At 33.5% G+C, this 26,282-nt stretch overlaps 1 protein-coding gene across 1 annotated transcript in view; it reads left to right on the plus strand.

Moving 5' to 3' along the window:
- Window positions 1-24,453, plus strand: part of LOC133851051 (uncharacterized) — a 37,552-nt gene extending 13,099 nt beyond the window's left edge. The window contains exons 3-9 of the mRNA XM_062287351.1: window positions 329-583; window positions 1,451-1,507; window positions 2,010-2,120; window positions 19,538-19,816; window positions 20,691-20,840; window positions 20,946-21,277; window positions 23,634-24,453. Of these exons, the coding sequence (XP_062143335.1) occupies window positions 329-583; window positions 1,451-1,507; window positions 2,010-2,120; window positions 19,538-19,816; window positions 20,691-20,840; window positions 20,946-21,277; window positions 23,634-24,245 (1,796 nt within the window). The 3' untranslated portion in view covers window positions 24,246-24,453. The remainder of the gene's footprint in view (window positions 1-328; window positions 584-1,450; window positions 1,508-2,009; window positions 2,121-19,537; window positions 19,817-20,690; window positions 20,841-20,945; window positions 21,278-23,633) is intronic.
- The last annotated feature ends 1,829 nt before the right edge of the window (window positions 24,454-26,282 follow it).

A 26,282-nucleotide genomic window follows, 5' to 3' on the forward strand; every position in this document is an offset into this window, starting at 1 on the left:
GAAGAAAGCAAACAAAAACAAAAATCAAATCCATATGTACAGGACATATTAGTCGCCATTCATGGAGTAAAATAATTTTATAGAAAGAAAAGTACCATAAATACCATATTTTATAGACTCACACCTTGTGCATTTGAGGGGAGGAGCATGTTTATTATGTGACAATTGTAGAATAATTATGAGATAAAAATATGATTGATAATATTACTTTATATAATTTTCTAGATTTCCATTGTTTGTATGACATTACTATTTTGATAATATCATTTGTATCCAGTGGCGTCTATCACGAATTATTAATTATCCTTAATTGGTTGTTATTTGGAAGGCATATGGGTTGATGAGCTCCAGATGGACTCAACAATAAACAAGCTCATTCACGATGACAAGGACGAGGACTATGATAAAGGACATCCCCAAGGAGACAAAAAGAGTTCGAATAATGCGGACTCTTTGGAGTATCCGGAGAACTACAGAACATGCATAAGTCTCTTTGAATGTTTTTGGAATGTGGTTCGAGATGCCATGGGATCCCGGCGGAACAGCCACCGCTACCGCTCTCAAAATTATGTGGTTCGAAAGGGTATGTGAATGGTTTTTATTTTATTTTATTTTGTTTTTATATCTACTAAAATATATTAAATATATCAACCAGTGACATGGTAAATTTACGCCAGGAGATGATGAGAATGAATTCCGTGATGCGAAGGAAAAGAAAAAGAAAAAGAAAAAGAAAAAGTTAAATCTTACGTTGCTTTAGAGTTTTACCAAAATAACAAAGATAATAAGTTGAATTGAAGTCTCACTAACCTTATATACCAGAATCTTAGCACCAAAAACTAAGAGAAATCACTTCTTAAACAGAGCATTTGTTTTCATTAATTATAATTTGAATTATAGAAGTGCAAAAGAACATTTAAATAGACTCTAAGAAACCTTACCCCTAAATTGACTGACATTTGGGCCAAGTCCGTTATAAAATGATAAAATCACTTTAACTCTATTTTAACTGACTTTGGGTAAACCCATTATTAAATTGTTAAATAAATTAAATCTTAAAATATAAAACCTAAACAATCAAATAAACCTAAATAATTTAAAGGCCGAATATTCATTTCTTATTCTATGTCACCCGGCCGGCTTTGGCAATGTCATGGATCCACTTTGTCATGATATTGTTGGTTTTAGATATCTGAAATTTGTCATGTCCTCTTGAGGAAATCACAACTAAAAGTTAATTCCATAAAATAAGAAATTACACGCACCTTAATTAAGAAGTGTTATTAAGGAAAACAAACAGCCGGTTGAATTGATACTTTCACGTTTAAAAGTAATGCTTGATTTTGCTTTCTTCTTTCAAGGTGCATTTTACTGCTGTTCCTGTTATTGATCATTAGGTATATATATATATGAGCCGATGATCGAACTAATTTTTTTTCTTAATTACCAGTTGAAATCACAGGAGAGAATGGAGCTCAAACGGATGCAGACCTTGAAAGCCATGCAGGTGAGCAACTCGTAATCTAGCAAGCGTGTGTTTGAAAGCAAGCTTAGGGCCGGGAGGAAAATATGAGCCCCATCAGCATACAAGAATTTGAGAGAATCTCCAGAATAATTTCTCAGAACAACCATATATATATAATATATTTTTTTAAAAAAAAAAAAAAAAAAATTAACAAGAAAAAAAAGGGCACTTACTACTTTCGTTATGACCTAGCTAGCAAAGGTATTAGTCACATCAATCTCACCTAATAAACGTGAAACTTAATGATTTACCTCGCCAATACGAAAGTAATGAATACCTTATCATTGCAGCTAGGCTAATTTTTACCAAAACACAAAGTTATTATAAGCCAATATTTATTGAACCAATGGGGTTCGATCGCCAGTGTCTTGATTATATATATATAATCACTGATCGAGGTTAGCCTGGTGCATGTGAAAGTACTATAACTTCTGAAACTTGTTATTTAGCCATTCAAATGAATTATATATTCTATCTTGTACAGGATCCAAAGTCACCAATGGAGCTCGGAGGCAACTACTTCCACCTAATTACGTCACCTGTTTTGCATTTCTCAAGCTTACATACAAGGCAATGGTGGTCGTTCTTGGACTAGGTTTGTCAGTACATAACCAACGTAACTTTTTTTTTTTAATAGGAAAAAATGTAAAATTGGTCCAGGTGATTGGCTTAATTTACAAATCACTGCATGTGGTATAAAAATTAACTGAGAGGGTCCCTGTAGTAGGCGAAATTGACAAATTACTTCTTGAAGTCAATTTCCGTTCACTACTTGACAAAACCGTTAGGTTACCACGTTAGGCCCAATAAAAATGAGACACATCTTACTCTTAATAAAAAAAATATTAATAGATTAAAAATTAAAAACCTAACATATATATATATATAAAGTAAAAAAATAGGGGATTTGGGGTTCCCTTTGGTAAGGGGGTGGCCTGCGAGCCACCCTTGATGGGGCTGGGTGTTATGTACAAGCCACTCCCAACCTATGGGTGTTGATATTCATTATGGTTACTTGATGACAATCTCTGGTATGAGTTACGGTTACATTGTAAATAGAGTGGTGGTACGACCTAGTCGGTATGTTTACATCCCTTGTTCTGCATGTGAAATGCTTAGGAGTGGAGCCAAATCTGGGATATGTTGGTGGTATATGCGAAGGCTTTGGGACATAAATTGAATATGGAGAAGACCTTTATTTCTTTAAGTGGAAATACCAGTATCGAGGTTAGTTACCGACTGTGGTTGGTAAATCAAAGAGATCGACGAATGTCCTAAGCATCAAGGACTCGATTTGGAAAGTATTAATGGATGAAAAGAAAAATCTCTGTCGCAGACATGGAAGGAGATTCTTCTCAGTGCTGTCATCTAGGCTATTCCTAGACATAGCATGAGTGTTTTCTAACTTACAAAAACCGTGTGAGGAACTAATTCTTTGATTCTCTGATTCTAATCAATCTTTGGGTTTTTCTTTTTATTTTCAACAAGGACTAATTTAAAGTTGGTTGAGACTGTCATGTCAGTATTGTGAGATAATTGTGAGATAAAAATGTGATATGTATATATATAAAAAAAAAATTAGAATAAAAAATTACTTTTGCTTATTTCAAAAATTTCCATGGGAATATTTTTTAGAGGCTCTAATTGGATACAAGTCATCGTATGCCTGGAGAGCTATTTGGAATGCCAGGCCCAAAGAATTTATTAGAATGATTAGAAAAACACTTTAGTATAAATATTAGTTTTAAATTAGATTAAATGTATTTTATGTCTAATTTGATGTTCTTGGTTTAATCTAAGAAGTGGACATTTGAACTAGAATCAACGAGAAATGAAATTTTGGAACTTAGGAGAGTTTTTAAGAATTGTAATATATAGTATAATATAATTTTATATTATATTTTAAGAGTTGTCACGAGGGTGTTGGCCGAACTAGTGTTTGGTTTAAAATAATAATAATAATAATAAAATCAAATGGGTTCCAAAAACATTGATGAAAATTGATGTTTTCTTAGGGTGGGGTCCGAATGAATGAGTTGACAAGTCACTCTTTAAGTTTTATATAGCTACCTATTTTTGTGCACAACTAAACGTGAGCTCTAGAAGTGAAGCTCAACCCAAAGAATTCTGGAGGATGTGATTCACGCCTACTTTCGAATAGTACCACAACATATAGTTGACAATTGTAGACTCTAGCAAGAAAAGAAAATGCCCACCGTTGATATCTTTTGCAAAATTCCAAATTTATCCTAGAATTTCTTCCTATAAAAGGCCGGAACACAGTAGTATTTCTTTCATTCAGAAGATGCTCTCTCTTTCTCTCACATACTAGAGTGCTAGAGTGTATATATATATTAAGTTTTGGAGCTATTTAAAGTGGGAGTGCTAGATATAATTATTTTATCCCTAGTTTTTGTCAATTATGTCAATATAATGCCTAAATTACTTGAGAAACTATGATTGAATATTCCAGAGAAGGATATTATATTCACTCATCCTTTTAAATATTAAAAATGTGCAGTTGTGCTACCTAAATATTATTAGGTATTTTATAATAGCGCCATTGTAATGTCCAAGTAATGTTAGAAGTTTTAGATAAATATTATACTAATGTCATAGCCGTTATGATGTCCGAATGACATTTTGGCATTATAGATATATGTTGTTATGCAGTCCATTTTCATACAAAGTATAAGGAAAATAATCAATGGTCTAGATATTAGCTTTTTAAAATTAATATTAGACTAATATATTGTCGCTCGTGGGCACAATAAATTATAGTGAGTTATTAAAGACAAGAATAGCGTTTAGACAGTCTGCAAAGTGGTAAGTATAATTGGTTATTGAGAAATGATATTGTTTTTGCTAGTATTTTATTTACTGAGATATTTGATAAAGCTTTTGAAGTATGATTATTACAATTACATGAGCCTAAATATTTTATGAATTACATGATTATATGTTTTCAATTATTTTCACATGTTGAAATGATTTGTGAAATAAAAGAAGATGATTATGAGAACAAAATAATGATTTTAAGAGAGGCATGTTATTGCATACTGTTGATCAATGAGAATAAGAGATAATAAAACTGGGAAGCTTGAAGGTCGTCCTAAGTTAAATATGTAGCTAGAAGATTGTCCTATGTTAACCATGGAAGCCGAAGGTGCCTTCCAGGTTAAATAAGAAGCCAAAAGGTTGCCCTAATGTTAATTGTGGAAGTCGAAAGTGCCTTCTAATTTAAATAAGAAACTATAAAGTTTTCTAGGAAAGACGTTTAAACAAGGATCCGAAGGTCTCCTGTTAGCTGTAAACAAAGGGTTTAAGTCCCTTAGAAAGCCGGAAGAGCCAGAAGAGTCTCCTAGAGGATAATGAAAGAAGAATGCATTGCATATAATGAATACTGTGATATTATGTTTTGTGATTATTGAATTGTTTCATTGCCTTATATTTGTATACATATATGCATTTTATGAGATGCAAGTAACCTGTGTGTGTGTGTGTCTATATATGTATATATACGTATTAAATTAATATCAAAGGAAAGATAAGTGAATTGTATTATGTATTATTAAACAACTCTATAGTACTTATCTTATCAGCTAGGGATTATATAAAATGATTATTTTTTGTAAACCTAACATAGCTGTTATTATAATCACAATGTTAGGGATATTTTTGAAAACAAATGGCTCATATTGAAATGCTCAGTAATTCTTATACATATTGAGACCATGGACTCGTTAATTCGCCTATGTAAATGTAATAACGCCACAATTACATAGATGTTAGTGCTAGTATAGAAGAGTGTGAAGATGATCCATATGCCTATTTAAGGTATTATAGATAGGTTTTCTTGTGTCTTAGTTTGTTGTAAATATCCTGAAAATATCTATCTTTTGAAGTTTACCTATAGTTAGACATATATTCTAAGTACTTTTTGATGTATAGCAACTTATGTGTTGTTTGTGGCACTTTTGACTAGTGTTGTTTTATCATGTAAAGTATGGTGTAAGAATTTGTATAATATAGAAATTGTTGTAACATACTAAAATTCCAGGATCACCAAAGAAGCAGAAAATTATAGAATAAAAAATAATACAATCACATAAGACACCAAGATTTAAGTGGTTTGGCTTAACAAGCCCACATTCACTAGCAAAGACAATCCAGGAGAAATTCGCTATCAAAAGGATAGAGTACAAAGAATTGTATAAAGAAAATCACTTAAACCCAAAAGCTCCAATACACCCTTATTTCACTCTCACACAAAAAAGAGAAGTAAATACAAAAGAGAAAACCTCTCTTATTTCCCTTACCTTTCGGCACACCAAAGAAAAATAATGTGAATACAAGTGTGACAAACTGGTATAACTTATCTCTCTCCCAAAGGCACTGTTGTCTTTACTACAACTCTAGTCTCTCTTCTTCTTGTTTATATATATGTTTTTTGCACACCACCACAGGGGCCGAATGTGGCTTCAATTTTAACAAAAGCCTTTTTTTCACAAAGCTTCTAGAAGAAGCTCAATAATCAAGAGACATACAAACGTGTGTGCACAATAAGTAAGTTAAAAAATTATGGGTTCCACGGTAAGGCTTGAGAAAATCAAGTTACCTTCTTGACAAATTTCCACCTTGACTTGAATTTCATCAAGTCCTCAACACAAATCTCCTAATTGCGTCTCCTCCAACACCTCCTAGGGTCATTATAAGTTACAAACACCAATCAAGTCTAAGCAATTCTTGAACTTGAGAACTTGAGCTAGCTTAGTCAACATGTCGGCTTGATTTTCTGCCATACCAATTTTCTTCACTGTGATATCACCTTGTGTCACAACCTTCTGAATAAAATGATATATGGCATCAATGTGCTTGGTTCTCTCATGATACATTTGATTTTTGGTCAAATGTATTGAGCTCTGGCTATCACAAAACACAACAGTCTCATCCTGCTGCAAACCCAAATCATTAACCAAACCTCTCAGCCAAATTGCTTCTTTCACTGCCTCTGCTGCTGACATATACCCTGCCTCTGTAGTGGACAAAGCAACCGTCGATTGTAAAGTCTATTTCCAATTAATGGAACACCGCAAGAGAGTGAAAACAAAGCCTGTCAGAGATCTTCTCTTATCCAGATCACCAGCATAATCTGAATCAACGTACCCAATGATACTAGAACCGACATCACTGCCTCTGTCATAGACTAAACCAAGGTATGTAGTTCCCCGTAAATAACAGAATATCCATTTCACAGCCTGCCAATGAACCTTGCCAGGATTGACCATATAGTGATTGACAACATTGACTGCTTGTGAAAATATCTAGACTAGTGCACACCCTAGCATACATGATGCTCCCAACTGCATTAGAGTAAGGAACACGCGGTTCCTCTCCCACACCTTGTGGTGCTAATGCTGCTAAAAGTCTGAAATGAGTGCCTAGCAGAGTACTCACTAGTTTAGAATTTTTCATACCAAAATGTCCAAGTACTTTCTCAATGTAATTCTTCTGGGACAAGTACAACTTTCTCACTTGTCTATCCCTGTGAATCTCCATCCCTAGGATTTTCTTCACAGCACCCAAATCCTTCATTTTAAACTCATCACTCAACAAAAATTTCAATCTCTTAATCTCTAACATGCTTTTACCAGCATTAAATGTCATCCACATAGAGCAATAAATAAACAAAAGAACTATCCGGCAATTGCTTGTAATACACACAACTGCCATGGCTACTTCTTGTGTAACCATACCCGAGTACCCGACCATAAAGCTGTCAAAGTGCTTGTACCACTGTCTTGGAGATTGTTTCAAATCATACAGTGATCTCCTCAACTAACAAACATGATCTTCTTTACCTTCAACAATGAACCCCTCTGGCTGAAGCATGTAGAAACACAGTTTTCACATCAAGCTGCTCAAGTTCCAAATCAAATAGAGCAACCATGGCAAGAAACACTTGTATACAGCTATGCCTCACAATAGGAGAGAAAACTTCATTAAAGTCCATACCTTATCTCTGACTATAGCCCTTCGCCACAAAACAAGCTTTGAACCTTGCATCTTCAATACCTGGGATCCCTTCCTTTTTCTTGAAGCTCAATTTACAACCAACAGTTTTAGCGCCCTTAGGCAATTTCACCAATTCCCAGGTCTGGTTCTTATGAAGAGAATCAATCTTCTCATTCATGGCAACAACCCATTGTGCAGACTTGCTACTTGTGACAACTTCTGAATAAGTGGAAGGCTCTTGAACTGCAGTATCCTCTACCACAGTAAGTGCATATGCTACTAAATCTGTATAGCCATATCTCTGGGGTGGCCTAATTTGCCTCCTTTATCTACCAGCAACAATATTGGTCTCTTGCACTTCTTGTGGATCATCATCATCAGAATTGGAACCATGGCCATCTTTAATAGGATGATCTTTAGTGCTATCTCGAACCCTTTGTGAAACCTCCACCTGAAGCTCCACTTCCTTGGTAGAACCCTGCTAATTTCCTGTAGAAATAATAAATTACTTTCTCGGGTGAAGCATGGTAGATTCATCAAATACAACATCTCTACTTACTATAAACTTATGTGATTTAGGATCAGAAAACCACAATCTATATCCTTTCACCTAGTATGCATAGCCTAGTAATATACATTTCTTTGACCTAGGCTCAAGCTTACAATCATTCACATGACAATAAGCAGAACAACCAAAAGTTTTCAAAATTGAATAATCAGCAAAAGCACTAGAGCATACCTCATAAGGAGTTTTACAATCAGTAGCTGTTGATGGAGAACGGTTGACCAAATAGCAAGCAATATAGATTGCCTCAACCCAAAAGTCTTTAGACAACCCGGCATTCAAAAGCATGCAATGCGCCCTCTCCAAAAGAGTCATGTTCATCCACTCAACAACCCCATTCTGCTATGAAGTATGACTAATTGTTCGGTGTCTATCAATGCCTTCATCCTTGTAGAATTTATAAAATTCACCACCACAAAATTCCATGTTGTTGTTTGTTATGAGTCGCTTGATTTTCTTTCTAGTCTGATTCTCAATTAATGCCTTCAATTGCTTGAAAGTGACAAACACATCACTTTTCTTCTTCAAAAAATACACCCAAACATTTCGTGAAATATCATCAATAAATGTCATGAAGTACTAAGCATCAACCTTTGATGGCATCTGGGAGGGACCCCGAAGATCTGAATGGATATAATACATTGTACCACTTGTTTTGTGGATACCTGTACTAAACTTGACTCTGCATTGTTTCCCAGACACACAATGTTTACAACAGTCAAGAGATCATGTTTTCTGGTCACAAGCTATTTGCTCAGGATTGTCATACCCCTCTCACTTATATGACCTAGACGCATATGCCATAATCTAGTAGCGTCTAAATCTGGATCATCTGAAGAAGACACAATAGCTGAACTTGTAACTATACTACCCTGAAGAAAGTAGAGTCCATCAACCTTGTTACCTTTCATCACAACCAATGAGCCTTTGCTAACCCGAATGACTCCACCTTCACTGGAATACTTGTATCCAAGGGAGTCCAAAGTGACAAGAGAAATAAGATTTTCTTCAAATCTGGTATGTGTCAAACATTTGTCAAAGTCCTCATGATCCTATCATGCATCCTTATTCTGATTGTACTAATACCAACAATCTTATAGGCAACGTCGTTTCCCAGCAAGACTGAACCACCATTGACTGACTCATAGGTAGTAAACCAATCCCTTTTAGGGGATATATGAAATGTACAAGCAGTATCAAGGACCCACTTTTCGTTAAAACGACCATTAGAAATGATAACAACAAGGATTATGTTTGAACCCTAAGACTTTCCTTCAACGACACCAGCCACAGAAGATGAACTTTGCTTATTACCCTCCTCTTTATTTTTAAGCTTCGGACACTCAGATTTATAATGCCCATACTTGTTACAATAATAACACTTGACGTTCTTCTTCGACTTGGACTCTGATTGGCCTCTTGATTTTCCTTTACTTGAATCCCTCTAACTGGATCGACCTCTAAAATTAGAGGAATTTTCTGAACGACCCTTAACAAATAAAACTTTTGCCTGCTTAGCACCACCTTTCCCATTCAATCTTGTCCTCAACTCTATAGAATTCAAAGTAGATTTAACATTAGCTAAGGAGATGGTATCTCTACTGTACAACATTGAATTAACAAAATTATCAAAGACATTTGGTAGTGAACACGAGAAAATTAGGGCTTGATCCTCATTATCTACTTTAATATCAATATTTTTCAGATCAAAAATAATTCTATTAAAGTCATCAAGATGATCACAAAGAGGCATACATTCTTTCATCTTGAGGGTATATAACCGTCACTTCAAATACAATCGGTTAGTGAGGATTTCTTCATGTATAAGAGCACTCCCAATGGCTTATGTATATCTCAATCTAGAATAGTTAATCAAAATCCATTTTATCTAGTTTAGCTAATGAGTTTTAAAATGCACCATACATCCGATTATCTATTCTTAACTCTATATTATTTTTTATTATTTTTCATTATAGTATTTTTTTTTCCACGTGGGTCCTGCTTGATAACTCTACTACTTTACACACTTTTTCTTAGATCTCCACTATAAAGGAAGAAAAAAAAGGAAAAACGTGGAGTTATGAAGGAAAAAAAAAAAAAACTGAAAAGGTGGAGATAAAGAATAAAAAAAAAAAAGAGAAAAAAGATAAGTGAATAGTATAACTCTACTTGTAGAGTTGCACAATTTATGCAATTAAGAAAAATCTATTCTAGAGTTGGAATACATAAGCTGATGGAGTCTCTTTTTAGCATTTTTGTTATCTATTCTAGCTTAAAGTTGCAAATAGATAATCCATGGGAGTGCTTTAAGCTCTCTAGCTTTTTGCAAAGTCCAACAACAATTTCTTCATCAGCAACTTCTTTCAAAACTCCATATAAGAGAGACAACAAAATTGGACTATGGGCTTTTTCTTCAAGTTCCTTCATTTCCTCTGTTGATGATGTTAATGGCACCTCGATATCCAAAATATTCGCCAAGCCTTGTTGCCGTAACAAGGCCCGCATCTTGATTTGCCATAGACTGAAACTATTCTGACCATTAAACTTTTCTATTTCAAATTTTGCAGTAGCCATCCCACAAAATAAAGATCCAAGTTGGGTCGTTACACCAGGAGAAATTCACTATAAAAAGGATGGACTACAAAGAATAGTACAAAGAAAATCACTTAAATCCAAAAGCCCAAATACACCCTTATCTCACTCACACACAAAAAATAGAACTAAATACAAAAGAGAAAACCTCTCTTAGCTCCCTTACCTTTCAGCACACCAAAGAAAAATAATGAGAATACAAGTGAGACAAACCGGTGTAACTTATCTCTCTCCCAAAGGAGTTGTTGTCTTCATTGCAGCTCTAGTCTCTCTTCTTCTTGTCGATATATATGTTTTTCGCACACCAGCATAGGGGGCTAAATGCGGCTTCAACTTTAACAAAAGCTTTTTTTTTTTCACAAAGCTTCTAGAAGAAGCTCAATAAATCAAGAGACACACAAATGTGTGTGCACAACAAGTAAAAAAGTTATGGGGCCCACGGTAAGGCTGGAGAAAATCAAGTCACCTACTTGACAAATTAGAAGTCATAATTTCAGTTTTGATGTGTTCTGTAAGGGTTATCTTTATTTTTATTTTTATTTTTTAATAAAAATATTCCACTGTCAAATATATGAACTCTGATGATATTCAAGTTGAGACAGTAGTGCTTAGTGGAACTTGACGATTTTTCACTTTCGTCTTTCATTAAGTAAAGACAGGGCGCTACATCAGGAACTTCTAAAAGCAGTTTTGATTTGGAGAGTGGGGGATGGGTCTAGCATTAAAATTTAGGAAGATAAATGTCTCCCTAGTCCTTTAACATATGCAGTTCAATTTCTCCAGTGAGAATTCTGGACAGAGATGCAAGAGTTTAAGAGCTTATTGATGAGGAAACCAGATGGTGGAAAGTGCAGCTCATCCAAGAGATTTTTAACGAAGAGGAGATGCAGAGGATCTTGTAGTTTCTATAAGCCCCTTTAGACAAACTGATAAGCTAATTTGGATTGGTATGCCTAAAAGGAAATTCTTGGTTAGAAGTGCATATCATTCGAAGAAGAGTCATTTTGTGCAAACTACAGGCAAAAGAACCATTGCTGATGTACATAGAAGAGTGTGGAAGACAATATGGAATTTAAATGTCTTAGGTATGGTAAGAATTTTCCTTCGGAAGGCTTGTAGCAATTTCCTGCCAACCAAGGAGAATTTATTTTAAGAAAAGATTGTTCAAGATCTGTTAAGCCCAATTCGTGGATTGGATGTGGAGACTACTTGCCATATTTTGTGGCGATGTCCATCTTAAAATGATGTATGGGGGGACTGTGCTAGGAAGATTAAAAAAATTCCAAGTGGAGGTGATGACTTTATGCAAATTTTGTGTGTACTTCTGGAGAAATTGGAGAAGGAAGAGGTAGAACTCGTGGCAATAATATCAAGAAAACTTTGGCTATGTAGAAATACAATGGTTTTTGGAGGAGATTTCCCTCACCCTTCATAGTTAATCTGTAGTGGTAAAAAAGGCACAAACTAATAGGGAGCAAGACAAAAATAAAGAAGTTTCAAAGTGGCTGGTTCCACCTTGTGGCGTTGTTAAAGTAAATTGGGACGTAGAGATTGACAAATCATGAAAGATGATGGGTGTAATACCCTAAAAATAATAAAATAAAAATAATGAGGAGTTATCCATTATAAAGTATGTTTAATAAAATAATACTCATGTTGCTAAATTTATCCAACAAATGCCCTAAAATAATTTTCCTTAAAATCAAATCAAATAAATATTTTGAACTCTAGTAGAACACTTGAAGTTCCTTTGAAACGTTTGAAGTGGACCCCTGACTCAAACAAACCCTAGGACCATTAGTCCAATAGTACATCGAACGTTCGACCACCCTGCCTGAAAAGCAATTTTGACTTAATATCCACATCATCCAACCTTATTCATTCAAACCATGCCTATAAAAGCTACGCCCATGCCCTTTAGACTTTTCTCCTCCACCACACATCCTGGCCACCCAATTTCTTGAGGAGAGAGAGAGAGAGAGAGAGAATAACGTGATTTTGGTGTTGTTCCAAGTTAACCAAGGTAAACCTTGTGTCTTAAACTCGTTTTTCCATATTGTTAATATTCTGGACATGTGATTTATCATGTTTTTACAAGTCTTAAGCATTCTATGATGATATTTAGAAATTATCTCTTTTTAAAGAAAATGGTTTTCTAAAAGGTTATTTACTTACTCTTGATTTCCATGATCTATGTTAATATGGTTTAACGAGTTTTTGTTAAGCTATTAGAAGCTTTGGTTAAGATTTGTTACAAATGGGGTAGAATTTTGGAGATTTGATACTATTTGTAATGACACAGGGAAAAGCGCTAGCTACATCTACTTTATTACCCCAAAATGACTAGTCAATTTGATGTTTTCCTAAAATTCCTTATAACGTCCAGTTTCACCTAATATTTAGACAATGTGGGACTTAGCACTCATGACTATCTTTATAATCACCAACTCTGTGTGGGCTACTCGTTTTCCTAATGTGGGATCGGAGTATTACGTAAGGTGTGTAATACATGATTAGGATTCTTGCCTGCATGGATTAGACTTCCGATCTATTATTTATGATATTAGGGTATGTTTCACAGTATGAGAGTTTAAAGATGTCCTAATTGTGGATGAGCGTTTGAGGTAAGTAAATGCTTATGAAAATGGTTTCATTTGAACGTGCGATCTGTCAACGGACTAAGCATGCTTTACTCTTCAAAATGATATGTTCTGAGCCTACTGATTTTATAACATGTTTAGATTGCTTCAAATGGGTAAATGCCCTATATATGATTTACTTAAAATAAATGACCAATATTTACATCGTATGACATGGTACACCGGTATGTGCGGTATTACAGCCATAGGCTTATTATTATACGGGCTTGATCCTATGGTCACAGATATTTACTTTTATGTTTTGCCTTAGATCCAATGGTTGTTTTGTGATGGGCATACCATGTACAAATGGGATCACTGTTACAGCTTTGCTAGTAGTGTGGGCAACCCGAGGTAGGACTCGGTCAGGTTGCTAGTATATCGTATGAGGCAATATCCGAGGCACCATTGTTTCTACATATTCCTCGGGACAATGTCAACCCTACCAAGAATGGGTTAAAGGCTTTGATAGACCATATAGATAATAGGTACGATTAAATGAATATATACATATATAACATGATTTCCCTACATATTAGTGAATGTTACCGAAATTACGCCTCATCACTTATTCAAAATAAACTACATTTTTTTAATGGCGTAGTTGTTGGAGATCATGCGCTAATCAAAATATGTGCAGCGGAATACAGATCCCTAAAACAATTTCTTCAAGATAAATAAGGCTAGATTAATTAAACTAACATGTTCAATATATTTACAATTGAAATCGGCCTTTCCTAAACTACTAGAGCCAGTTGACTTTGGATTATTTGCTCCTTTCATGTTGAATGGTGAAGAACATGTTCTTCGTGTTCTTGACTCAATCTCTAGATCTTCTCTCTGATGATTGAATATGACTGTGAGTATGGACTCACAACTTGAAGTAGTAAATTAGTAAATAATACTCCACTATGGTCCTTTATTTATAGACTTAGATTTACACTTATGATAGGGTTAGGAGATAAGATAAAGTTTTATCATAGATAGGATAGGAGTCATAGGAGAAATTGAATTCCACCTCTTACTATCTAGGATGCAAGGCCAAGGGGAGTGAAATACTCCATTTGGCCATTCACCACACCGCCATGGGGAGATAATTGTCTAGGGCTAGGTTTTTACCCTAACTCATTGCTACCAATTTTTCAGCATGGGCTTGGGTTTTATCCTTTAGGCCCAATTCTCCTTTATTTCTACTTAAGCCATTTAGAATTAATTCTAAGAGCCTATAGCTCTTTAATTGGTTAAACTTATAGGAAATTAATTCCTAAGCCCAATCATCTTTAAGTAATGAGCCACATGTGAATCATATTCCTTTGGCCCATGTTTTATCAAATAAAACAATCTAAATAAATAAATACATAACCGAGGCACATAGCATATGGTCAATTTACATCAACTCAAAGAGGGATATAAAGGAAAAAATACAACCAGCTTCAAATAGGTCTATGACATTATCACACGACCCTATTTAATCACAATTGATTCCACTAAACAAATGTGAATGCATTCTAATATGTATTTTCAAATTAATGAAACAATCCATGCGACGTACTTATTTATTACATATTATTCCTCCATAGAATCATTCCATAGTCGAACCAAAGTCAATACACCGTTACTTAGTTCACTACCTATTTTCCTTGATACTCTTGATTTAATGACATAATATATCTTTTTTTGTACCTTGTGAGATTCACATCTCACCACAAAACAAAGTTTCAGTAAATAGCATTGAAACACTCAGGCTTGAGCTTTATGATAATCAATCCCATTAAATCTATATCAAGGGAAATACTCCTTATCGCTTTGTTCCATGACAAATGATTTGGATTTCTTCTTAAAGAAGGTGTTCTCATAATGTTACATGCGATCACCAACGCACAGAAGTGTTGACCAATTATTTTATCTCATTCTTGTGCATCAAAGTGGCATACACTTTATATCTAAGTTCACAACCTTCTCAGGATTTAGAGTAACTGTTATAAGTAGTCATGCACGTACATCATTCTTAATCACAGTATTGAAAGAATGATGACTCACATAATCCGTTCGGTGCATGGCACTATCTTGTACTTACACCAGCATATCAACCCGAAGCCCTTCCTACTTCTCCTAATTAAGATGGATCGTTAAGGTTGACATGTTATAGTCTAGATGGATTTCCCAGTTTCATTTATGACTACGAACAATCTTTTATAAATTATAAGGACCTATGACTATAATCTTCTGTGTGATAATATCATTACTCACACCTTAGTCAAATACAATGTAACTTAGGGATCTTACACGTATATCATATGAAAATATTCAAATATATATATATATATATATATATATATATATATATATATATATTGTAAAGTAATAATATATATATGTCCAATATTCAATATTATACAATTATAAAAAAGTAATATCAATGTAATTGGAGTTTTGGACATCAGTCCCAGCATTCTCCCACTTGTCCTTAATTCCAATTGGGCACTTATCTGTGATACTTATTCACTATATGAAACATCCAATGTTTCATCAAAGCAAGTAAATTGTGGGCAAGATTTAACAGAACTTCGTCACAATAGAATCATGTCACCTCATTACCTCATTGAGAGACTCTCCCTAAGAGACATCTTTGCTCTTGAGATAACTTTTGTGTCTCTATGAGTTGCAAAACATTCTTGGTCTAGTCTGGAGTAAACAACCATTTTGTTGCTATACGTCTCCAACTAACTATCTTACTTACAAAAGTAACCACCTTTAACTATCTTACCTACAAAAGTAACCACCTTTACTTTTTAGACAAAACTCTATGAGACTTGTCAATAACCCATTCATCCTATGTCTAGATTTTAACTATTGATAGTACTCCTACATCATCATCAATGATTAGGGTCTTATCAATTCTATGTATTGCCATTTTACTCAATATCTCTCGTACTCATGGCTATATCCAAGTTTTTGATATAACATTTGAGTTCTTAGATCAAAACTTGATATTCCAATACTTGGATGCATGCATAAGTTCAACAAAGTACTTTTGCTTCTAGCATTTTACATGCCTTTAGATGCTTGCTAAAACATTTGTCTGACTGTATCATACAAATACATTTTTGATGGTGATTATCTTAAAATAATCAATGTTAGACTTAATTTTGAATAGAGGTCAAGCATGCTTACAGGTGAAGAATTTTCTCATAGTAGATTCCTTTCTTTCTGAGAAATATTTTTTACTGCCATTGCTTCAAAGGTTTTATCCTTTCTGTCTATTCAACCTTTACTTGTAAACTCAATTACAACATCTAAGTTTTGTTAGGCGCCTTTACAAGTAGTTAGACTTGGTTGGAATACCAACCAGATTTTACATAGTCTTTATCTAATTATCCGCATCCAAAACCATTCCATTGTATTCTTTGGGGTATGATTCATCTAATGAATCTCGACTCCCACTACAATATAATCAGTACTTTAGATATGTAAATAGTAAAACACATAGTGTATCTGAAACATCCGTAATGTCTTCAAAGAAAAGAATCCTTTGTTCATATTATCTTCCAAAAATGATTCTTAGACTAGGATCTTATCAAGATACAATGGGCCTCTAGAGCCCATCCCAAACTAGTCTTTGGATCTTCGATGGATGAACAAATACAAAACAACTTTGGCAATACTTATGTTTTGTTAGCTCAATAATAAACATCAAAGTAATCAATGATTCTAAAATTAAATGTCTTTCGTATAAATATTAAACGATCTAAATATGACAACTTTGGAATTTTCATTTCAATTCCAAACTTTTAAGGTCTGTCTTTTCTTCTTGGTTTTCTGGTTTTCCTAGAACCCATGCAATCTAATTGCAGACATGTATTAGTACCAAATCCACACACTAGGAATTTAAGTGGATTTTTACTAAGCATGTATCTCCAAGCCAAAAGAAAACTTTTACCTAAATGTTTGAGTGCGAGATACTTAAAGACAATTTCTCATTCATTTTTCATCCTTCATGCAATAAAAACATATCCCTTTGGACTCACTCCTAAATTTATTGACACCTATTACAACAACTTTACCATTTTTCTTGGTCTCATTTTTCTCTCCTTTCCATCATGCTATCCGCTGCTACACTCACCAATTTAGACAAAGAGCAAACCTCTTTGCCTTTAAGCATACATCTGAATTCCTTAAAAGAGTATATCATGGATATGAGGATTTCATCAATCCTAGATTGATCATTAACCTCAGTATTTATTAAACCTAGTTTTTCAATTTGACAATCTCATTGTATATTGAAACAACTTCAGCCATCTCGGTATCTATGTCCTGTTGGAGAATAAGATATTATTCCCCAAACTTTACTTCCAGATATTCCAACATATCTGAAGCAACCTTAAAGTTTTACAACTTTACATAAAGTCAGGTGCTAATGATGTCAAGATCAAATCTTTTGCTACATCATTAATATGCAACCCCTGATTGTAATTATTTACTTTAACATAAGTGGCTTTAATGTAGGATAGACATGATGAGTTTGCACAAGATTGTGTCCTTCTAGTCTCATAGATTTATTATAATCTTGTTTCCAATCTTTATAGGTGGATTCATAAATTATAATAATTGGACCCACAAGCATTACATAAGGATCAAATGTTGTAAAATAAATTATAATATCAGGACATATATCAATTTTGCAAACAAATATAATATGAAAACCCAATGCAAAACATATAATTAGGAGAAATGTCTTTAAGTACCATGATTAGGTGAGACAACTTACTAATTATCAACATCCAATAGAATTAACATCTTTTTGCTAACCTTTAATCTCTAATTTGAAGATAACATAGCTCCAAAGGGAGATTAATATCCTAAATTAGTCAAGTGTTGACCATCAAGTAGATTTGATGTGATTGTCAAGTAACTCCACGGAAACGTAGTCGTTCTTTATACATAACCACATCTTATTTATCTCTAAAGGAAATCTAACTTTGTAATCCATAAAATAAAGACACACTCCGAAGGGAGTAGGGCCAATGGCCAAGGCGAGGTGCCCTTACTTCATTATTACATATTGACCTATGATGGAGACTGCAAGAATCAATAGTATTGACTCTCTTTCTCACTTGATATTTTAAACTTATGAGCTTTATATAAAAACAATTGTAATATGAGCTTTGTTTAAGAATAATTGTAATCGTATTACAATTGCAACTTGCTTTTCTAATTGGATTACCTTGCCAATCTTATAAGCGATCTTAATTAACTACGTTAGGTTCCTTATCTCATTAGGTAATGGATATTCTAATTTAATAGAATCATTAATTCAATTTATTTTTCAAAACAAAAGCCCTAATTTATATGACATGGTTGACCTAATCAAATTAGCTAGGAATAAAACATCGTCTTTTTTTTTTTTTTTTTTTTTTGTTGCTTAGGATGATAGTTAAGAAGGGGCGTATTGAATGATTGTGTCAATGCAGGGCAAAAAATTAAAACAAATTGATACAATGACTCTTTCGGTGTTTAGAGTGATTACTACATAGATATTTTTCGATATGAAACTTATAAAACAAAGACTTCGAAACAAAATAGAAAATAAATTTCTTTGCAAATAATTTAGTTGCCTATATTGAAATAGTTGTAAACTTCAATTTATTCGATACTTGACGATTTTATTTCTTTAAAAGAGTGCAACTGCAATTTTAGATACTTTTTTGTATTTTTGTTTCTTTTTGTACTAGTACCAACATGTTAGGTTACTCATATATAAATTTTGGCACAAGTTTTGTAGATATACCTTTTGTGATATACATCTTGGTGATAAATTACTTCATTTCAGTTTTAAATTGTGTTTTTTATATTTTTCGTTCGGCCCCTCCAATAATAACTTTCTGACTCAGATCTACAGCTAAATCTCTGGAGAAAATTTGAATGAAAGAATATTCAACTTTTATATTCACGATATCGTATGTGACGAGAAAGTTATGTTATTTTAATATTAATAAAAGCCTGAAGTTTTCAGAAAAAAGAAAAAAAGGAGAAAAAAGAAGAAGAAGAAGAAGATGAAGCTTTGTCCGGTTAACACATAAGCTAGCTGCCACGTCTCATTGACACACACACATAAGTACCTAGATAATATACTTGTATACATTATGCATTCATTTGTTTCTTATTTATAGTACGTACTTGGTGGAATATGTTAATAATTAGGATCTACCGAGATAAGAAAGATACAGGCTAAGAAAGAGAAGCACAAATGGTCCGTTCAAATCATGAAGGAACTTCTTGAACATGCTTCCACGAACGAATATGGCAACACTGGGACGACCCCTCCATTATTGGCAGCAGACGGCGAGACACGTCCTTATACTATTGCTGAAGGAAGCGTCGACTACAGCAACATTTTCTCGGAAGATCAGCAGAAGCCAAATAATCTGACCCCTGAATCTTCAGAAGCTAACCAAAGATACAAAAGCAAGGAAATCGAGGGTACGTAATACCCTATCCTTTTTAGGGAGTGATTCCCTCGTAATCCTTTTCACACAATTTTTATACAATTCTTCTCGCATTGTGTGGGTCCTATGCATGTAGGTCCTACACGTAAAACCCATATAATATAAGAGCCTAAAGAGTTGTGTGAGAGTTATGCGGGGGTTTTAATTTCTGAGGGAAACATTACTCATCCTTTTTAGTCCTTCCTATCTGATTAGCTTACAAAACTCCTGTCCTAATTAAGGGACTTTTAAGAGGCCGGGTGGGCGTTTAAAACCTTTTTTTTTTTTTTTTTTTTAAATGAAAGAAACTTCTCAAGGCTTCTAATGACACTAATTGAGCATGCGTGAATAATTCTTCGAATCTCTTGATTTATTCTTAGGTATGTACGTACAAATACTCAATCCCAAATATGCTGTGTAATAATTTTTTTAAGAAAATAATAATAATAATAATAAAATATGCTATGTAATAATCGGTGTACGTGTAATTCTTCGAATTGTATGGATTAGATGGACATAAATTTCTTACAAATCGGTTTATAAGAAATTTCGTACAACCCACATATAAGATTGACATGTGTCCTTTAAGCATATGAAAAGTACATGTTATTTTATTAATACTATTAAAAAAACATGTGAGAAGTACATGTTATTAAAACAATGTGTCCTTCTCACATTCCAATAAACACATATTAATTTTATATGTGGGTTAAAAAAATTTTTTTACAAACCAATTTGTAAGAAATTACTATCCGAATTAAACTATGTAAAGGCGTTGTTCATCATAGCTACAAGAGTTGCCACCTTAATTAGCAACGATTGTCGCAAACTGTTTAATCAAAGCCCAAACAAATATATATTATTTGCAGGTAGGCCAAAGAACGAGACTACCATATTAATTGCATCTAAAGCTGGCGTCACGAACATTTCGGAGAGCATCCTGGAACATTTTCCGGTTGCCATACAAGACATGAATGCGGACAAGAAGAATATAATGACGTTGACGGTGCAGAACATGGGTAAAGGAAAAACAAAATTTAATTGCTTCTTTTAATCAATCGGCCCATGTATGTCGGCAACAGTTTAATCAAATTAAGCCCAATTACACATTGTGCTATTTGCAGAGACGAGAATGCAAAAGGGAGAGACTCCCATATTAATTGCTGCCAAAAATGGTATCACTGAAATTGTGGAGGAAATCCTGCATCGTTTTCCGATTGCCATACACGACATGAATACAGAGAAGAAGAATATAGTGCTGTTGGCGGTGGAGCACAGGCAACCGCATGTATATCAACTGTTGCTAAAAAGAAATATCCTGAGAGACAGCGTGTTTAGGGTAGTGGACAACGAAGGGAATAGTGCCTTGCATCTCGCGGCAAAGCTTGGAGACTACAAGCCCTGGCTAATTCCCGGTGCTGCCTTGCAAATGCAATGGGAAATCAAGTGGTATGAGGTATGCATGACCCCGGATTCATTTCCATCTTTATTTTTTACGATTACTGGTTTAATATTTTACCCTAGGTTCTCAAGCCTAATAAAAGTGACATTAGTTTTGTCATGTACGTACGTGTCATTTTATGTTAAGACAGTCATATATAGAAGCATACTAATTGAAACAAGAAATTGAGATCAAGAACCATTAATTTCATGGTCTATATTAGATTTCACATGGTGTATATATTAATTACCACGTCATTTAGAATTTTTAAATAATATGACACTATGTACACCATTAAATACAACAAAATTAGATTTAAACTGTAAAATATTTATTCTAAATTTTACTTGAAAGCAATCATTTTGTATAATTAATCTTGCCTGTTAACTATTATTTGCTAAAAGAACCTATTGTAAGTCGTTACATCTTTCTCCCCTATATATCCGCATTTATTCTCGGAATGATAAGAGAATAGATTTTTGTACAATGTCACCAAGGGGAAAGGTGTCCTAGCCTTTATATAGAAAATGTATTATACATTTAGAGAAATGATCCCTACACTCATTTCTTACAACAGCCCCACAACAAGCTGACGTGGTTGGTAATATTTTATTATTTTTTTGTTTTGTTTTCATTTCTTTTTTTAAAAAAATAATAAAATATTATCAGCCACGTCAGCTTGTTGTGAGACTGTTGTGAGAAATGAGTGTAGGGATCATTTCTCATACATTTAATGTGTGGAGAGAAAAATGGACCTAAATATATATATATATATATATATATATATATATATATATATATATATATATATATATATATATATATATATATCCCATTCACATCTTTATACAACCAAGTTTCAAATCAATCATTGAATTTGTGAGATCTAATGTAGATTCTATAAATCTAATAGTGCATTAAAAATGAGATGTATTGGGGTTATCATCCTATACTGCTAATGTTATGCCCCAAATGCAAAACAAGCTATAAATATCTCTCCTTAAAACCTGCATATTATAAGATTCTTACAAAATAAGCTAGAGCTCTAATTTTTTTTTTTTCATAATAATTTCAGTATAGAACAATATTTCTCTAATAAAAAAATGCACCAAATAAACACAAATGTAATTCCAAAATAAACTTGTACAAATAAAGGTCTCTAATCCCCATTTAAAATTATTCAAAACATAATCCATTCCACTTATCCATGGAACCTTTAGAGAGAAAAATCGTAGACAACTATCCTAAACAATTATATACTATGTGATGATAAAGAACGTACAGTATATGTATACATCACTATATTGGAACGTTTTGTATAATGCATAAAACAGATACCTAAATTAAACGAAGCAAACTTTTTAATAAATATAAATAAAAAAAACCAGCCAAAAATATCTTTTAATAAAAAAGATATTCACATTTCTAATGGCTATTGGATTGATATTAACTACGTACTATTTATTTATTTATTTTTTTTGTATCTGTATATGTTTTGCCAAATGTGTTCTATAGGTACACTTTTTTATTGCTCCAAACTATTATTATTATTATTATTATATATTATGGACAGCGACAGTTATTTGTTTCGATCTCTATCCTTTAAATTTGTAATACATAAAAAAAACATGATTTTTATGGATAACGATTTCATTTATACATATAATAAATAAAACTTGGCCTTGTATTAATACTTAATTAAGAGTTTTTTACACTTAAAAAAAGAAAAGAAAAGAAAAAGACAGATTTCCTCCCAACTGGGTTGGAAGAACTTCCTCAAACTCAATCTCTAAAAATAACATATTTCCTTTTGCATGTGAGAGACATGCTTTTTATTTTTTTTATTTTTTTTTATTTTTTATAGGAATACCAATTTTGGAAGAAATCTTAGTAAAAGGACACATGAGAAGTATATAGATGCTATTTAAAAAGCATGTGTTTCTTATATGATAAGAGACACATGTCATTTTGATAGATTTTATACATTGGGTTGGAAAAAGTTCGTTCAACCCAGTTTTAAGGAATACTATATATTAGCACTACTCCATTAGTTTTGAAGTGTGATAGATTGATAACTATTAGATTTTGGTCGGTTGATAATTTTAAAAGTCACATCAGTTTTGGGAGAACTCAAAGAGAACATGGGTCTTCCTCTTAGCACTAGTCCTTTGTTCATCATAGTACTAAGCCATTCTGATTCAAAACTAGTCATTTCATATGCTTTTTTATCCAACTAATTAACGATTAATTTGGACAGAAGGGACCCATGTGTAGTGACTAGTAATACACTATTGTTGGATCATTTGTGCCCCCAATTTTTTCAAAATATGAGATACTTTAATCTTTATGCTGGATGCTTGGATTTATGTAGTTCGTCAAGGAGTCCATGCCCCTCCACTTCTTTCCCCGCTACAACAAGCAGCGCAAGACCCCAAAAGACTTGTTCACCGACACCCACAGGAACCTCGTCGAAAAAGGCGGCGACTGGCTAAACAAAACCTCCGAGTCATGCTCTGTCGTCGCTGCACTCATTGCCACCGTTGCCTTCGCCACATCCTCCACGGTCCCCGGAGGAGTCAAGCAGGACAGTGGCACTCCAACACTCGAGAACCAGCCCGCATTCAACGTCTTCGCCGTCGCATCACTCGTTGCGCTCTGCTTCTCCGTCACGGCCGTGGTCATGTTCCTCGCCATCTTAACATCACGTTACCAAGAGAGAGATTTTGGCAGGGACTTGCCCACAAAGCTCTTGGTAGGCTTAACGTCGCTGTTCGTTTCCATAGCTTCAATGCTGATCTCGTTCTGTGCGGGACATTTCTTTGTGCTAAAGGATAAGCTGGCATACGCAGCGTTTCCGGTGTATGCAGTGACGTGCCTGCCGGTAACGTTTTTTGCTATGGTGCAGTTTCCGCTCTATGTTGATCTTATATGGGCTACCTTCAAGAAGGTGCCACAACGTAGCTACAAGACGGTGCCTCTCTAACGTCTTTAGTCAATTTGTTTCCTTTAACTTTTGTTTTTGTTTTTGTATTTATGGATGTTATCTTTCTTTCTGCGTGTTTGTGTGGGTGACCAAACAAACACGCAGAATAAGGATGTGTGCGTATTTATGGATGTTATCTTTCTTTCTGCGTGTCCGAGTTGAAATTAATGTTGGACAAGAATAAGGGTGGGGGCAGACATTTTAATGGGAGGGGGCTAAATATATATATATATTTTTAGGTAGTGGTTAAAGTATATATATATAAAGCCAAATTTTAGGTAAATTATACGTAACCTAATTTTTATTTATTCCCTTCAAATTAAAAATTAATAAGTAAATAACTCGATCAATAGCCAAATGGAAACAATTGCAGGAGCCAACCAACACTACAAACAATGATGACATTCGCCACGTGGCTACAGTAGAGGTTATTGACATGGCCAGATAGCCATGTGTCTTAATGACAACGTAGCTAGCTATAGCGGGGAGACATGTGGACACGTGTATTTATATACGTGTCCATATGGACACGTGTATTTATTACACGTGTCCAGATGGCCGCGTGTAGCACTTCCACGCGGCCATCTAGACACGTGCAACTATGGGACGAGGCCACGTTGCCGCGTGTCTCAAATACACATGACTGCAGTCTGCCACGTGTATTTCTACACGTGTGTCCACATGGCCACTTGTTCCATATGCCACGTGGCTAACTGTAGTTTTTTTTTTTAATTTATTTTTTGTTCCCCAATTTTATTATTATTTTTTTTTTTTAGAATTAAAAAAAAAAAATTGTATTATTATTATTATGGCTATGTATAGTATATACACTTAATTAGGGTTAGGGTTTATGGCTATATATAGTATATGCACTTAATTAATGTTATGTTTTAGGGTTTATGACTATATACAGTATATACACTTAATTATGGTTAGATTTTAGGGTTTATGGCTATATATAGTATATACACTTAATTATGGTTAGGTTTTAGGGTTTATGGCTATATATAGTATATACACTTAATTAGTGTTAGGGTTTAGGGTTTATGACTATATACAGTATATACACTTAATTAGGGTTAGGTTTTAGGGTTTGGTTATATATAGTATATATACTTAATTAGGGTTAGGTTTTAGGGTTTATAGCTATATATAATATATACACTTAATTAGAGTTACGTTTTAGGATTATGTGCTATATATAGTATATACACTTAATTAGAGTTAGGTTTTAAGGTTTATGGCTATATATAGTATATACACTTAATTAGGGTTAGGTTTTAGGATTTATAGCTAAATATAGTATATACACTTAATTAGGGTTATGGTTTAGGATTATGTGCTATATATAGTATATACACTTAATTAAGGTTAGGTTTTAGGGTTTATGGCTATATATAGTATATACATTTAATTAGGGTTATGTTTTAGGATTATGTACTATATATAGTATATACACTTAATTTGGGTTATGTTTTAGGATTATGTGTTATATATATGTAAATAGTGTACTTAGGGTTTAAGGGTTTAGTTCCTTATATACGATATACTTATAAGTAAACCCTAACCCTAATTAGGATTAGCGTTTACATTTGTGGACGTACTACAAATAAAGTTTTATTTATTTGATGCTTTATCAATTTAGTACTAATTTATATATATATATATATATGTATATATTTATATATATACATAATACATATTTATATACAAGTGTTAACGGTATATTTTACTAATAGAACCCTAATCATAGTTTAGTGCTATATGCATATTGTACTTTTATAAACCCTAATTTGGTGCTATTTATATACTATATATTAATATAGTAATAAACCCTAACTATATTTATATATATATATATATATATATATATATATATATATATATATATATATATATATATATATATATATATATATATATATATATATATGTAGCACCCAGTTATTTTTAGTTTTATATATTATCGCCTTAACAATCATCGTATAAAGTAGAAATCTACAAAACAAAACCTAGAATTAATACTATATACATGCA

This window comes from Alnus glutinosa, chromosome 12 (assembly GCF_958979055.1).
Source record: "Alnus glutinosa chromosome 12, dhAlnGlut1.1, whole genome shotgun sequence".
NCBI classification, from domain to species: domain Eukaryota; kingdom Viridiplantae; phylum Streptophyta; class Magnoliopsida; order Fagales; family Betulaceae; genus Alnus; species Alnus glutinosa.